The sequence below is a fragment of the Aedes aegypti genome, chromosome 1, assembly GCF_002204515.2.
Source record: "Aedes aegypti strain LVP_AGWG chromosome 1, AaegL5.0 Primary Assembly, whole genome shotgun sequence".
Taxonomy (NCBI): Eukaryota; Metazoa; Arthropoda; class Insecta; order Diptera; family Culicidae; genus Aedes; species Aedes aegypti.
In genome coordinates this window covers 242987323-243004023 of record NC_035107.1, presented here as the reverse complement: position 1 = coordinate 243004023, position 16701 = coordinate 242987323, and the positions used below count along the sequence as shown (strand labels likewise).

General features: G+C 39.9%; 2 protein-coding genes across 3 annotated transcripts in view; one reads left to right on the top strand and one right to left on the bottom strand.

Moving 5' to 3' along the window:
* Positions 1–693: 693 nt before the first annotated feature.
* LOC5563593 (L-dopachrome tautomerase yellow-f) lies at positions 694–12547 on the top strand. The gene is made up of 4 exons (XM_001647793.2): positions 694–936; positions 987–1219; positions 1281–2048; positions 12352–12547. The coding sequence occupies exons 1-4, from the start codon at positions 810–812 to the stop codon at positions 12496–12498; spliced, it is 1275 nt and encodes a 424-aa protein (XP_001647843.2). The 5' UTR covers positions 694–809; the 3' UTR covers positions 12499–12547.
* Positions 12548–12786: 239 nt separating this feature from the next.
* Positions 12787–16701, bottom strand: part of LOC5563548 (serine-rich adhesin for platelets) — a 157237-nt gene continuing 153322 nt past the window's right edge. For both annotated transcript variants that reach the window (XM_021837372.1, XM_021837370.1), the window contains one exon: positions 12787–13589. In XM_021837372.1, coding sequence (XP_021693064.1) covers positions 13509–13589 — 81 coding nt within the window. In that variant the 3' untranslated portion in view covers positions 12787–13508. The remainder of the gene's footprint in view (positions 13590–16701) is intronic.

Sequence of the window (16701 nt, the reverse complement as noted above, 5' to 3'; positions counted from 1 at the left end):
TACCACCTACCACCAGAAAGTTAGTCAGGAGTCCCTATCCTTCTTGACACTTTGATTTCCACATCACACTATATTTGTTTTTATAATAATAAATAACTATTTCTTGCTGTTTGTGTTTCAAAAGCTAACCCAGCCTTTAATTTAATTATCATCAAATCACCAAAATAGTGGCCAAAAAAAGTCACTATTTTTGTTTTTTTTTTTTTTTGAAAATAATGACTTTTTAGTGATCACTAAAAAGTAACTTGCTATCAGCCCTGCTGCAAACGAATGAATTCCACTATGTATACATTTAAGTTTGCAAACTTAGCCTCCAGAGTTGATTCAATTGACCATTTTCGTTAGGAATATCATCCAAAAGTATGCACAGCGACAACAATTTTGACATTGACATACGAGATGAAAGCCATTGCCGGTCAATAAATTGAATAAACGTGTTCTTATTTCGGATTCGGGGTACGCACACTACACAGAGTAGCCGGCTCCAATCGGACTTACTATAATACTTCCAAATATGTTAATCATTTATTGCCGAACTTCGACATTCAATTGCTCGAAATAAAATGATAAGGTGAAGACTAATTCACCTTCAATGCGTTCTAGCGTAGCACTTAGGCAACTACTCAACACAGGGTCCATTTGATTAAGGTGACGAGTACAATTTTCCTGCTGGTAAAATGTTAAACCGAAGAAAGCTCAAGGTTTCAAGAACCGTTTGCGGTTATCGTTCTTTTCAATTCAGTTTGAGACTGATCTTTACTTAATCCAGTCACATAAACATTGTATGGTAGTTTGATTTCCGAAAAACGATGAATCACCATTACTTGGTACTGTCAGTCCTAGCTATTGTTCTGATTCTATTCACGGTTCAGTGCACCGCAGATGAGCTAGAACTGGTCTACCAATGGACTCAGCTGGGGTCGGAATCCGAAACAGGTATGTTCTTCGAATCGGAAGTGATGCGCAAACTGATTGCTCTATTCCAGATCATCGTGATTTTTCATTCGGCTCACCACCCACGGACAATAGCGAACAGTTCAATGCATACGGAAATCTACCGATGGGAGTTAGCCATCACAAAGGTCGTCTGTTTGTGACGGTACCCAGAAGACGTCCCGGCATCCCGTCTACACTCGCCGTCATCGATATGCGCTCGACCCAAAGTAAGAATAACCCATCACTCACAGGGTATCCGCACTATATGGTCAACAGGTTAAACGTAAGTTTCCACAAGTTCTTCAAAGTCAATCCAATCGCTAATCTGAAGACAACTCCCTCAGCCCGAATTTGCCGCGGACTCCAGACGTATCGTCTCGGTCTATCGCACCAAGGTGGACATTTGCGATCGCTTGTGGTTCGTCGACACCGGCTACCTGGAGTACCCCGACAATCCACGCCAGGTTCAACGTCCGTCGCTGTGGGTCATGAACTTGAACACAAATCGGCGCATTCAACGGTTCGAGATTCCAGAGGAAATGGTAGAGTTCGGCTACGGTATACCCGGAATAACCGTTGACGTTGAACCGGATCGTTGCGAAGACGCGTACGCCTACATACCGGACTACCAGTGGCGAAATCTGTACGTGTACGGATTGGCCCAAAACCGAATGTGGCGCTTCAGTCACAACTTCCTCTCCTTTGAACCCCGCTTTGGGCGCTTCAACGTGGCCGGCTTGCAGTTTGTTTGGAACGATGGCGTGTTTTCGTTGGCAATCGGACGAAGAGATGAAACCAGCAAGGATCGTCCGGTCTATCTGCATGCCATGGCCTCGATCAGCGAAATTGTAGTTCCCAATAGTGTGCTGAAGAATGAGACGTTGGCGCGTTCGGGTGAGGACTATAACGAGCGGTTCCGGCATCTGGGTCCACGGGGACCGAACACACAATCGTCGGGTCATGCGTTTGATGAGAAGACGGGAGTGCTGTTCTACGCGGAGGTGAACCGTAATGCCATCGGGTGCTGGAACAGCGCTACGGAGTTTCACCCGGAGAATCACGGCATAGTGCACCTGGATAACAAGGAGATGATCTACCCGGCAGATGTGACGGTATGTATGGAACTTGGCAAAAATAGTGCTGCAAAACCTTTTCCTCTCACTTTTTTTTTTTAATCCTCATTCATGATCGGAACCTATCTTTTTGAGATATTGCTATTTTTAAGGGTTTACTTTTCACGCTACGTTCAACCGCATGCAAGACTTCTCTAAACATTGTGTGATGTCACTATTTGTGCTGCATAAGAACAGCGGAAGAGTAAAAAAGAGAACTAGTGGCACCCATCAATGATCTGCGCCACCTGAGTAAAATCCATCACGATTGCTTGCACCAATACCAACACGATTCTGCGCTATTGAACGCGTTCTTAACATCTATAGTAACTACGACGCCGTAACGATTTTCCTCTTTGTTTTTGCTTCGATGCCTTCTCGTCCCTCTCCAGGATCGTCCGAATTGCGTCTTCCGTCGACTTTCCCGTTCGGAATCCCGTTCTGATATTCCGTTCTCGCTCTCCGTACATTTGGCCACCCTGTTTAGGATGATCCGTTCCAAGAGTTTGCCCAGTGTATCCAGCAAGCAAAGCATTTAGGCTTGTATGATGATGGATCACCGGGTGTTTTCCTGGCTTCGGTAGCAGCACCAGCTTCTGGATCTTCCATGTATCTAGGAAGTGACCTTCGTCCAGGCATTTCTGCATCACCTTCCGGAACACATCTGGGTACGCTAGGATCGCCGTTTTAACTGCAACATTCGGTATTCCATCCGGTCCGGGAACCTTTTTCACATTCAATGCTTTCGCCGCTGCTACAAGCTCGTCATTGGAGACCTGACAATTTTCGGCGTTTGCTTCATCCTCGTCGACATACGGTGTGGGTGGCCACGGTGTCAAATGATGCGTTGTGAAGAAACTCTCGACAATAACCCTCAGCTTTTAAGCACACGTTTCAACCGGGATTGCACCGTCGTCAGCTGCTCGGCACAGCTCACTGTAGCACTCAAAGTTTGCTCAGCGCTATCCCGCATTTGAAAGCAGCTCTGGCTGCTTGGAATACGAACTTTCGCTCCTCTTTGACTTCTACTCTCCTTGCGCTCTGGTAACGCCTTCTGGCTTTAAGGCTAAGTAGCCCGTCATTCTTTTTGTCAACAATGATGACTTTTCAGCTTGCATTTCAAAGTGATAAAACTCAGTCTCGATAGCTTATATTGACTTGAAAAAGTATCACTGTACGCGCTAACATGCATAAAGTATGCTGATACTTTTTCAGCTGTGTCAGTGCAAAACCAACTGATTTTCTTTGATTCTAAATCGTGAGATGAATTAGCAACAATCATCAACGACGCGAACAAATTTCAATGACGGCCTACTTCGCCTTAAGGCAAGCAGCGTGGAGGGTGTTGGAGTGGCTCGTTCCACCAGTACGCGACATTGTTGAATCACATGCCCTTCCCATCGCTGTTGTCAGCCCTACCGCATCTAAGTTTAGGGCATCACTGTCGGTGCGAAGTACCTCAACGAAGAGATCTTTGTTGAAAGCCTTCGTCTTCCACTGCCGGTGGCCAATTGTGCTCCTCTGCATTGCCACAGCTTGATCGCTATGGGTGTACTTTTCGCTTACCCTCCAGTTCGTGCTGTCAGCCAGTGATGAGCTACAAAATGTTAGGTCGATGATCGACTCCCGTCCGTCTTTCCAAACCCATGCATTGAAGTCTTCTCAAATCAGTACTGGTTTTCGACGAACTAGCTCGTCAATCAACTCATCCACCCGACTAAATTCTTCCAGTGTCCACCTTGAAGGCGCGTAGCAGCTGCAAAAGTAGATTCCGCTGATTTTGGCGATCACGAACCCCGTGTTTGAGCTGGCAACCACTACCTGGATAGAAACCTACCCGTCACTTGTATCACCGCTGCGCTTAGTTTCTGTTGTCGATTGCCACAATAGTTGCTGTGCGGTGTCGCAGTGATTCAGGTTGATCTGCATTACCTCCGTTACTGTTGGGCTGCGATCGCAATTGAAGCTGCTCGTCGAATGAGTGTTTCCTTCCTCCGGTAAGCAGAGCAAGCACCATGGTCGATTTTTGCAGTCTTTTCAAAAGTGTCCCTTTTCTCCACATTTCCTGCACACTTCGGTTCTGTCCCAACCTTTACAGCTCGCCGCCGTCCGAAGTGAACCACCGCATCGGTGGCCTATCTGCCCGTGTGACGAGTCTCAATGGGCACATCCACCAGCCAATCCTCATCTTGCCTTTCTCCACCAGTTTGTTCGCCGTGTCAACTGGTAGCAGAATATGCTGTAGAGAAGCCAGAAGTCCTAGGGAACCCCCTAGTTTGTCTGGACGCATTGGTGTAGCCAGTGACGCTTTTGAACGTTCAGAAATGTTATATATGCATTGATAATGAAAATTAATCCTCTAATACTCAACTTTGGAAATAGTGCTGCAAACCCTCTCCTTTCAAAGCTCTTCTTGCTCTTTTACGATCCGTTTTTACTTTCGTGAACTCTTTTATGGAAATTTCCTTGGAAACTTCTATGAAGACTTTCCGCAGCGACTTCTATTGAGACTTATGTGAGGACTTTTGTTGAAACATAAGAATGAAATTCTGTGGAGATTTTTTTGGACTCTTCTTTGGTAAGCTGTGGAGACCCTTGTGAGGATCACTATGGAAACTAATGTAGATACATCTGGAATAACCCCTGTGAAAATAATTTTGAATCATTTTGAAACGTTCTGTGGAAATCCCGTAGAATATTGTGGAGAATCCTATAGAAACTCCAATTCTGCGCAGAACTCCTAGGGTACCTCGAATTGGTTAATCCTTTAGGCTTTCTACGCTCAAAGTGTGCTGTGATCATTCGACACTTTGCACGACATTCGTTTCGTTGCCATGATCAGCAGTCACAGTACGAGCTTTAGAATGAACGTAGACAAACACAAAAAAGTGTCAATTAAATGTCGTCTGACACGATGATGTTTGCATAAATCATAAGTTTTGCATAAAATTCAGACATCGGATCATAAACAACATGAATATCTTGATCTTGCTTGTTATGTCGAATGTGACACACATACAGTGAAAGCAGAACATAAACAAACAAAACCGCAACGTTCCCTAGCGAAGCTATCGTGGTCAGTGGCATCCATTTGACATTTTTCTTTTCGACATTCGTTTGATCGTTCTTGTTGTGAATGTTCAATGGAAGCGCTGTCGTATATCAGCGATAACGTGTCGACTACCGTGATTGCTTACAACAACGAGTTTGAGCTTACGCTTCCTTTTGAATGCTCCAAATTTGAACTTCTGCTTCCGTTGTGAGGAGCGTGAGAAATGTTTGCTGTTTCTGAAAAACGCTGGAAAATATTTGTAAACGCATAGGGTGCAGAACCACTTGGGCACTTCAATGATTCACTTTGGCATGGGGGGTTTTTCTCGGCCGAATTGTCTGAAACTTTGCAATAAGAAGCGCTTCAATACGACGTAGCTTTCAAAAAAACCCCACTGCCGAAGTAAATCAAAAGTGCCAAGAATAGGATCCGGCCTTCTACCTGGCGATAAGGAAGGCCGTTGGATCTGATGGTAAATACATAATTTAATCTGGTCATGGAACTTTTCGGGCTTAGAAAATTTTTGAACTTCCCTGAACGCATTGACGTAGCGAATTATGCTTTTGATTGTTGAAAACAAAATCGTTTAAGAAATTATCCACATATTTCAACCTTATAGGAACATCTACAGAAATCCTTAAGATATTTCTGAAAAAAAATATCCTTTAAGTAATCCCGGAGTAATGGGAATTGTAAAAAACTCTTTGATTTATTTCTCAAGGAACTGCTTCACGAGTTTGCAATGAATTCCTCGTCATTGTTTTGGCCATAAACCATTCGTAGTCATAGTGGACTACACACCGTTTAACAAAAATATAGTTTTTCCCGAAGAATTCCTAAAAAAAGCATTCGAAAATTTCTCCTTGATACCCTTTAAAGTTTCAAGTTATAAATTTTAATAAATACGAAGTTTTTTTCAGGGATTCTAGGAACCTGTGAAAATTTCTAAGAGGATTCCTGCTCTACAAATTTCTCAAATGAATTGTTCCAACAAATCTTACATAATTTCTCTCTAAATTCTTACATAGAAGTTATTCTACGGAGTATATCCTGATTTTTCTCAAGAGTTTCTCTGGAAAATCTCAAAGGACTTAATTCTGGAAGTCAGTTGAAATAATTGTCTTTTGTAACTTTTGTAATCTCTCTAGTTGTGAAAGAATTCTCGTACAAATTTATGACTAACAATTTGGAGACACAAAATCTGTCGAAATTTCTTGAATGACCGGAAACTCAGGATGAATTTTTGATGGAGCATCTGAAATAAAAATCAAGTTCAAATCTTGGAGCAATTTGTGATGGATTGTGCAATTATCATGAAATAATAATGTTATAATGAATAAATATCAATTTCTTATTCAAATCAACAATGAGCAATTAGAAGGGAATGGGGAGTTTTTTCTTAGTGAATCTCTCAATTCTTGAACATGATACCCTGGATCTGTTATCCAGGGTATCATGTTCAAGAATTGAGAGATTCACTAAGAAAAAACTCCCCATTCCCTTGATGTACAAGCACAATTTTAGGGATAACTTCATTTAATTGTCAGAAGATAAACAATTTGGACGGATAGGGAGCCGGATCTTATTCTTGGCAGTTTTGATTCACTTCGGCAGTGGGTTTTTTTTTTTGAAAGCTACAGAACTAATATTTGGCCAAAACATGCGTCGTACTGAAGCACTTCTTCTTGTAAAGATTTAGATAATTCGGTCGAAAAAAACCACTCCATGCCAAAGTGAATCTTGGATGTGCCCAAGTGGCTCGGCACCCTACTCATATCTACTTCTTTGATTTTCTTCATTGAGATTCTGCTCAGAGAATTGGAGTACGTAAAAGAGCTGGTGGTCGTTTTCACGAGATATTGTGTTATTTGAGATTTTACATATTATGAACCACTTAATGGACTGCAATGAGGATTGAATATATAGGCCTTATTTATTTTTTTCCGAAGATTCCTCCTGGAATTTCTCCAATGATTCCTTTAATAATTCAATTTGGGATTATTTAATACAATTCCTTCATTACCACCTCCCGGAGTTACTTCAGGGATATTTGCCAGGCATATCTTCAAGTATTTTTATACAACTCTTTAGATTTTGCAAGATTGCTTTTGTAATTCATCCTACAATTTTAGATATTAGACTTCTAAAAAATCCTTCAGGTAGAAATTCAAATGATGTTCACTGATTATTCCAGGAAGTCTGTTACTTATCTACAGATATTTCATCTGTTACTCATCTACGGATTCATCAAGGCAGTGGCGCAACCAAGGGGGGGTTTTGGGGGTCAAACCCCCCCCCAAGAGCCGAAAATTGATATATATTTTTGAAATTCAACACTACATATTATACAACTACAGAGCAGTAACTTAGTTTTAATCGTGTTAACCCTGGGAATGTCAGTGGTTTTCTCAGTTATATTCTTAGTTTTGCTCTATTAATTTTTAAACTTTTCGGGAAGTTCGATAAAAACAAAATTATTTGCGGAATTATTACTATACAATTGTCTTAAAAATAATTAAATTTTATAGCCTACAAAGTCGTTTTGTCAGTAGTTTGTCAAACCGTCAGATATATTCATATTTACTGGTGCAGCATCCGAACTATCAACTTTGTTATAGTTGCCTTAGAATTTTTCCTTGATTTTTAAAGAATTTTTAACTGCCGGTGGAAGCATTTCGATGACCATGACGAATTTTAACAATTTTGAGATTTTGTAGGCGTAAATCATTAATAAAAATTATTAAAAAAAACACTTTCTGGGTAGCTCATGAAAAAAAGGATGTTAATCTTAATATTGTTGGGGATGTTGTTGTGACTAGGATTTGTGAATATAGACGAATTAACAATAGTAAATCGATTGGATTACAAAATAATACAAAAATAATGTTTAGTGGTCTATTGAAAATATATCACATATTTGATTGTAAAATCTTCACAATGAAAGCAGAAGTCATTTTCGACCTTTTGACTCGGATTGCCAATTCTGTAAGATGTAACAATTAGTCTTCTTCCTGTAGTTGAGTTTTGCAATGCTGATCTACTGTCGACCTACAACAACAATGATAGCAATGATTTCTTTAGCAATTTTTTGCACTTCAGTATTATTCTCAAAGTCATTCACATTGTTTAAAAACTCGAAAACATATTTTAGGAACAACACAGAGGAAGATTGGTTGAATGGTAAATTAAAAAACTAATTTAATGTAATAAAATTCTAACCTGTTTTATTATGCAAAAAATAAGACATAATTTTTTTCTGTTTAAAAACGTTACAATACTTACAACTAATTTTAACAAATACTCATAAAGTTATCAAAATGTGTTTTGAACAGTATTCTGTTATTCCATCTTTTATCACGTATTATACTTTGGAAATGGTAAAGTGAACCTGAACCGAAATGTAATAAATTGTAAGCCATTGCTTCTGTACACAGATACAGCCCTGCTTTTTGATTTGATGCCTTTTTATTTATTTTTGTACATATCATTTCTTCCGGATCATTGATTTTTAATCGCATTCTGTTGTTCTTTACTTGCGTTACCCATGTCCATACTTGCTTCGAAGTAACGCATTCTTTGATACGATGCTTGGCAGAATCTATTTCTCCGCACGATTCACATACAGTGCTGTTCTGAATAATAGCAGCGCATGTCGATTTTCATACAAAATGTTCAACTTTGACATGCTGTAGTTTTGTTCCCTTTCAAGCAATCGAGTTGAAATTTTCTCCACAGAACTACAAATATGCCCAATTTTGTAAACACAAAATTTCAAAATTTTCTAAGCCCCTGCCGGAAAGTGAGATACTAGGTGAAATTGTTCGAAAAAAATAGCAGTTTTAAAATTTTGAATTTCGGATTGACATTATAGTTTTAAATTGTATATCACTTACCATTGGAACAATCTCCTCCTACTTATCAAACCTACACCTAAACCGAAAATGTTTAAAATATTTGTAGAAGAAAAATTTTAAAATGAAAAACTGCTATTTTTTCGAAAAATTTTGTAGTTACAAAATTGATCATATGTGTAGTTCTGTGGAGAAAATTTCAACTCGATTGCTTGAAAGGGAACAAAACTACAGCATGTCAAAGTTGAGCATTTTGTATGAAAATTGACATGCGCTGCTATTATTCAGAACAGCACTGTAAATTTGAAACCGTTCCACGATACTTAAATTCTTCAACTCGATTTTGTTTTCTCCAAAAATATTTTGTCTTTCAAAATTTCCAAAACCCCCCCTAGAACCAAATCCTGGTTGCGCTACTGCATCAAGGGATACCTCGATAAGTATAAACAATCTCCAGTGGCTTCTCCATAATCTCCTCCGATTAGCTGTTCAGGTATTCATATGGTGGAGCCCAGATAGCCATAGCGGTGAACGCGCAGCTATTCAGCAAGACCAATCTGAGGGTCGTGGGTTCGAATCCCACCGGTCGAGCATCTTTTCGGGTTGGAAATTTTCTCGACTTCCCAGGGCATGGAGTATATTCGTACCTGCCACACGATATACACATGCAAAATTGGCCATTGACATAGTAAGCTCTCAGTTAATAACTGTGGAAGTGTTCATAAGCACACTAAGCTGAGAAGCACGCTCTGTCCCAGTGGGGACGTAACGCCATAAAGAAGAAGAAGAAGAAGTATTCATCAAATAATTTCACCTGTACATCGCCGAGTATGCAAGAATCTTTCTCCAACGATTTTCTTTCAAAGATTTCTCCAGGAAGTTTTCCAATGATACTTTCAGCGAGATTTTTCATGATTTTTCTCTACCGTAAAGTAGGGAGCCGGATCCTATTCTTGGCACTTTTGATTCACTTCGGCAGTGGGGTTCATATTTGGACACAATATACGTCGTGTTGAAGTGCTTCTTATTACAAAGTTTTAGACGATTCGGCCGAGAAAAACCCCCCATGCCAAAGTGGATCATGGAAGTGCCCAAGTAGCTCTGCACCCTACCCATATTTCGCGCGCGCTCCTAACTTCGCTCACTGACAACACTGACAACATGTTTTGCGTAAGAAATTTTTGTTGGCTAATATTTTGAACAATTCTACTTCAGTTATGGTTACATAACATGCAATTATATAATCCAATATGTACAGTCATCTCTCCCTTACTCGATATTGAAGGGACCATCGAGTTAGGGAGGTATCGAGTTACAGAACACAAAAGCAGTGCAACTGCGTTCCAAGGGACCATCGAGTTAGCCATGAAAACCAACTTTTACTATGGTTCTCTAACTCGATATCGAGATACAGAATATCGAGTAAGGGAGAGTTAACTGTACCAACAAATATGGATAAAATGGCAGTGAGCGAAATTAGGAGCGTGTGCGAAATATGGTAGCATCACGGTACAATTAAAGCAAAAGTTTCTTTTTTCAAGTAATTGGTATAAAATTTGAAACGAATCTCACTATGAAATTCTTGAGAAATCAGGGCTTCTTTATATTTGTTCACCCCTCCGGGGTTTCTACAGTTCAACTAGAAAACAATCCAGAAATTCTTTCTTCAATTCAGCTTTGAATTCATGTAAGGACTTATGTTATCCATGAATTCGTACAAATAATTTCTTCAAAAGTCCTGCTAGAAATTCCTCTTGAAGTTCATCCTGGTAATTGCCTAAAAAGGATTCTGCCAGAGCTCACCCAAAATAATATTAAGGAATTTCTCCGGGAACTGGAATAAATCATGCACTTCTCTAGGTATTTATCCTAAGAACCTTTAAATTCTCTTCACTCCGAGATTCCTTAAGGAACCCTTTCAGTGATTCCGCCGATGTTTATTGCACAATTTCTTCAGAGTTTCTCGCAAATATTCCATAAGCGATCCTTTTGTGGGGATTCAGATGTTCCAACAAGGTTTTTCGGATTTTTAGACTTCCTTAGGACCTCGTGCGTTAAAATACACTCAAATAAAGATTAAAAAAAAAAAAAAAAAACTTCCTTAGGAGTTTTACGTAGCAGGAATTTCTTCAGGGTTTTCTCAATGAATCTCTACATACAATATACATGATATCTTGTCCTTCCTTAGCCGAGTGGTTAGAGTCTGCGGCTACAAAACAAAGCCATGCTGAAGGTGTCTGGGTTCGATTCCCGGTCAGTCCAGGATCTTTTCGTAATGGAAATTTCCTTGACTTCACTGAGCATAGAGTATCATCGAACCTGCCACACGATATATACGAATGCGAAAATGGCAACATTGGCAAAGAAAGCTCTCAGTTAATAACTGTGGAAGTGCTCATTGAACACTAAGCTGAGAAGCAGGCTCTGTCCCAGTGAGGACGTAATGCCAAGAAGAAGAAGAAGAATAAGATGATGATGATATCTTTCAGTTAGTTCTCCAGATTTATAGAAGAGATCCATCAGGGATTTTTGTCAGCGATTGTTGAAATATTGTTGCTCCTTATTTCCATGAATTATGCAGCAATATCTCCTGATATCTACATATTCATAAATAACTTCACATTGATTCTTCTGCAGTTGGCTGAAAAAAGTCCTTTAGTAGGCCTTAACAGTATCCCTTCAAAAATTTCTTTAACGAATGAAAGATTTTCACTGACTTTTTTATAATTATCTACATGATTCACTCTAGGAAATTCCTATGTAACATTTAAGAAATTACTCTAGGAATTCATCCAGAGATTTCTCTGTACATTCATCCAGAGAAACGCTAAAGAAAAAAAATCCTTCTGTTTCACATTTGAAGAATTTTCATGATACTGGCAAGAGACGTTCAGCACACCACAACATACTTCTTCTCCGACAACTGATGTACCGTTCATCCTTCTTCAAACCATTGCCTCAGGCATCCAAACAATATAACATTTTATCGTCAACTTATGCTTGCTGAAAGTAGTCGGTTAACAAGATTACCTAGTAGGTACATAGAAGATTAATTTACTTAAGGAGGATTATGGACGCCACAGGGGATGTACCATTTTACATGATATAGATAACACAGAATGGGAATTGTAGATTGTGTGACAATAATGTATAAATCTGAGAGGATTTGTGACGTATTATTCCCGCACATAATCTACCAAAAGTGATTGACACTTTTACTAGCAAAGGAAAAATAGCCCTAACCTAACGGATTTAACCCTGAAAAGTTTCTAAGGACATTGATACTTTTTTGCCCCCATCATTAAAAAAATCATTACCAGATACGCCTTCAGCCAACTGCTCTACACAACACCGCTGATAACGAATGAAAACGAATATTTACGTTGGCTTCACTTCACAGATCGATAACGAGGGCATGATGTGGGTCATCTCGAATCGGCTGCCCATCTGGATCTACTCGAGGTTGGACGTCACCGAGTACAACTACCGAATCTGGCGCCAAATGCCCGAGAAGGCTATCAACGGAACCATTTGCATGCGAAACTGAAACACGACTAATAAACGAAGGCTTTCTTTTTGGTTCTAATAATGCGAGAGACAGCTGCCTATTTTTTACTAATGAGTCACAAGTGTAATTCCTTACGTTTCAGATTGGACTGGTTCTGGCGGAAATTACGTGCGGTTAGGTTATCGCAAAAACGTGTAGAAAGAAAATTTTAGGATCTACTACTACGGCATCGTTTTTCGGGAAACGATCTAGGTTGAGCTGTCCGGCATTAGTTTGTCTCCAGCGTGTTAAAAACGGCCAAGTATAAAAATATGTTCATTTCTATGAGATTTTAATTCTAATTTATAAGTATATCCCTTGCAGCGAATCGCGAATTATGACTTCTCTACTGAAAATAATAGTTCCGCGAACAGGAAAAAGGTAGTTCCGGAATAGTACGAAAGTTTCTAAAATTTTAATTCTCTAAACTTACTAGTGCCTATATTTCGAGGGAGGAAATTTTTGCGCCCTAAAGTTGAACTACGAATTGGGAAATTTTGAACATATCAGCGTCTCCTCATTGATATCAGAGTACATCCTTGTTTGTTTGCTATCAGTGTCTAAATATATAAACTTTCACCGTTCACTAGTACAGCCTTTTAAGTTTCTTTGATTTGTATTGTTAATTGTTTAATATGCGCCTAAAGGTTGCTAGTTTTTACGACTTTTTTTGGAATTGTTTATATTCGAAAAACGAGGCTAAATTCGAAACGAAAAACAAACACTTTGTGATAATACCATTCCTTTTTTCAGAAGGTAGATTCGAGAAACTAAGAATTGTAAAATATCCCTAGCCTACCGCAGGCAGCTTTGCGGTAGGATCTATCACACATGCTCCGGTTTTCTGTATGACACGACACGAAGTCGTTCAGATCATACGTCACGCGTTCGATACTCTGATCTGATCTGATGGTAGTGGCAGCTTTCTTTTATTACTCTTCCTGGTAAATTGTGTATGACTAAATAAATATCGACGTAGCGCTGTACCTACCTGTTCGAGAAAGTTCTTTCTATTGCACAATGAAGTCTTTGTGGCCACGCAGAGATTTAAGTTGCTTCTTCAATTTGGTCACCAAATCGGCTGGTTGCACCTAGAATGATGAAACGAGAGAAATAAGATATTAGACTAAATTCAATGAAGAGAATTCAAACTTCTCCTCAGAAACTGAATAGCATCTCCTCTTGAGCTGGACAGCTACTGTCTCAGAAGCTTGAAAGCCTGTGCTTCAGAAGCTGGGAAGCTTCTGTCTCAAAAGCAAGAAAACTTCTGTCTCAGAAGCTGGGAAGCTTTTGTCTCAGAAGCTGGAAAGTTTTTGTCTCAGAAGCTGGGAAGATTCTGTCTCAAAAGCTGGGGAGTATCTGTCTCAGAAGCTGGAAAACTTCAGTCTCAGAAGCCGGAGAGCTTCTGTCTCAGAAGCTGGAAAGATTCTGTCTCAGAAGCCGGAAAGTTTCTGTCTGGGAAGCTTCTGTCTCAGAGGCTGGGAAGCTTCTGTCTGAGAACCTGGGAAGCTTCTGTCTCAGAAGCTGGGAAGCATCTGTCTCAGAAGATGGAAAGTTTCTGTCTCAGAACTTGAAAACTTCTGTCTCAGAGGCTGGGAAGCTCCTGTCTTATAAGCTGGCAAGCTTCTGTCTCAGAAGCTGGGAAGCTTCTGTCTCAAAAGCTGGGAAGCTTCTGTCTCAGAAGCTAAGAAGCATGTGCCTCAGAAGCTGGAAAGTTTCTGTTTCAGAAATTAGAAAGTTTCTGTATCAGAAGTTAGGAAGCTTCTGTCTCAGAGGCTGGAAGCTTCTGTTTCAGATGCTGGGAAGCTTCTGTCTCAGAAGCTGGAAAGCTTATGTCTCAGAAACTGGGACGTTTCTGTCTCAAAAGCTGGGGAGCTTCTGTCTCAAAAGCTGGAAAACTTCAGTCTCAGAAGCTGGAAAGCTTCTGTCTCAGAAGCTGGAAAGCTTCTGTCTCAGAAGCTGGGAAGATTCTGTCTCAAAAGCTGGGGAGCTTCTGTCTCAAAAGCTGGGAAGATTCTGTCTCAAAAGCTGGGGAGCTTCTGTCTCAAAAGCTGGAAAACTTCTGTCTCAGAAGCTGGGAAGATTCTGTCTCAAAAGCTGGGGAGCTTCTGTCTCAAAAGCTGGAAAACTTCAGTCTCAGAAGCTGGAAAGATTCTGTCTCAGAAACCTGGGAAGCGTCTGCCTCAGAAGCTAGAAAGCGTCTGTCTCAGAAGCTGGAAAGCTTCTGTCTCAGAAGCTGGGAAGATTCTGTCTCAAAAGCTGGGGAGCTTCTGTCTCAAAAGCTGGAAAACTTCAGTCTCAGAAGCTGGAAAGATTCTGTCTCAGAAGCCGGAAAGTTTCTGTCTCAGAAGCTGGAACGTTGCTGTTTCAGAAGCCGGGACATTTTTGTTTCAGAAGCTAGAAAGCTTTTGTCTCAGAATCTGGAAAGCTGCTGTCTTCGAACCTGGGAAGCCTCAGTTTCAGAAGCTAGAAAGTTTCTGTGTCAGAAGCTGCAGAGCTTCTATCCCAGAATCTGGAGAGCATCTATCTCAGATGCTGGAAAGCTTTTCGTCAGAATCTGACAAGATTTTTTTCAGAAACCGGGAAGCTTCTTAATAGAAGCTGGGAAGCTGCTCGTAAGAAGCTATGAAGCTTCTCTTCAGAAGCTTGGATGCTTCTCCTCAGAAGATGGAAAACTTCTGTTTAAGAAGCTGAAAAGCTTCTGTCTCAGAAGCTGGAAAGCTTCCCAGGTAACAATTTGAAGCTGCTCAAACGCTTTTATAGCTAATCCAATTCAGCCTTTGTTTGAACAAAAGCTGTTCATAGCCTGCATTCACTGTTGTTCAGCTGTTAAACATCTAATTCTGGCGATTTTATTCAGCCTTAAGCTTAATTGAAGCTATATAGAAGGCTGAATAAAGGTCTAGCATGCGCTTATCCAGGCCTCTTTTAATAACCATAATTCTATTTTTAGAACAGATGGCAACCCTTGAAAGCTTAACGATCGCTTATTCATCCATTATTCAACAATTAACCAAAATAAATTAAAAAGTATTTACAGGTTTATAGTTTTGGGTTTTATCAACGTAACTAACAATTTCAAACACATAGTGTAGAAAAGTGCTGGAATTTAATGATGAAGATTAGTAAATATGTGCCATTGAGATTTGAACTGGGATTCGCTGATTTATAACCACTTACCTTGACATCTGCTCCACATGAGAACGTGTGAACATCATCAACAGCAAGGGACTAACATATTGTTTTGTCTGAATAAGGGCTATTTTAAAGGCTGCATTGAGGCTGAAGAAGTGATAACAGCGCTATGCAAAAACTCTTGAGTTAACTGTCAAAGTGTGTTGTGATTTTTGTTTCAAAATAGAATCCTCGGTAATTTTTAATTTCTGCTATTCAATTGTTGTCAACGCAAGTTGGTAATAATTGCGATTTCGTACAGTTAATTAAAAATGTTACGAAGAAATCTGCGTCATCGAGTGTAGTGTTCTATCTTGTTGTTACACAAGGTCATCGATGCCGGATTCAGGATGTTTTTCGACAAATGATAGGCCCGTGTGCGTTTACATTATGTCTGCTTCGGGATGTGAAAATTTTGTTGTTCGATGAAACAGTTTTATAATAATTAATTTAGTGTTCGACCCAATGTAGGTATATATTTCGGTATGTATATCAATTTTATCAACATACAGGTGAACAATTTTTCGACAATGGCTGTTGATTTGATTAAAGCTTTAAATAACCTTTAATCAATATCATTCAGGTTGGCTGAACAAAAGTTAAAACTGTAGATGAAAAATAGTTTGTTCAACTCAATATTCAGCTTCGAGTATACTGCTGAATAAGAGTGTTTAATAAGCTTTTCTTCAAATATTGTTCAGCTGTCACGGTATTCAGCCTTGTACACCATTGATCAGCCAATATTCAGCAAATACTCTTGCTGTTCAGCTTTCATTGTTACTTGGGTTCTGTCTCAGAAGCGGGAAAGCTTCTGTCTCAGAAGCTGGGAAGCTTCTGTCTCAGAATCTAGAAGTTTCTGTCTCAGTAGCTGGAAGTTTCTGCCTCGGAATCTGGAAAGCTTCTGTTTCAGACGTTACAAAGCTTGGAAGCTTCTCTCCAGAAGCTTGGAAGCTTCTTTCCAGAAACTTGGAAGCTTCTCTTCAGAAGCTTGGTAGCATCTCTTCAGAAGTTTGGAAGCTTCTCTTCAGA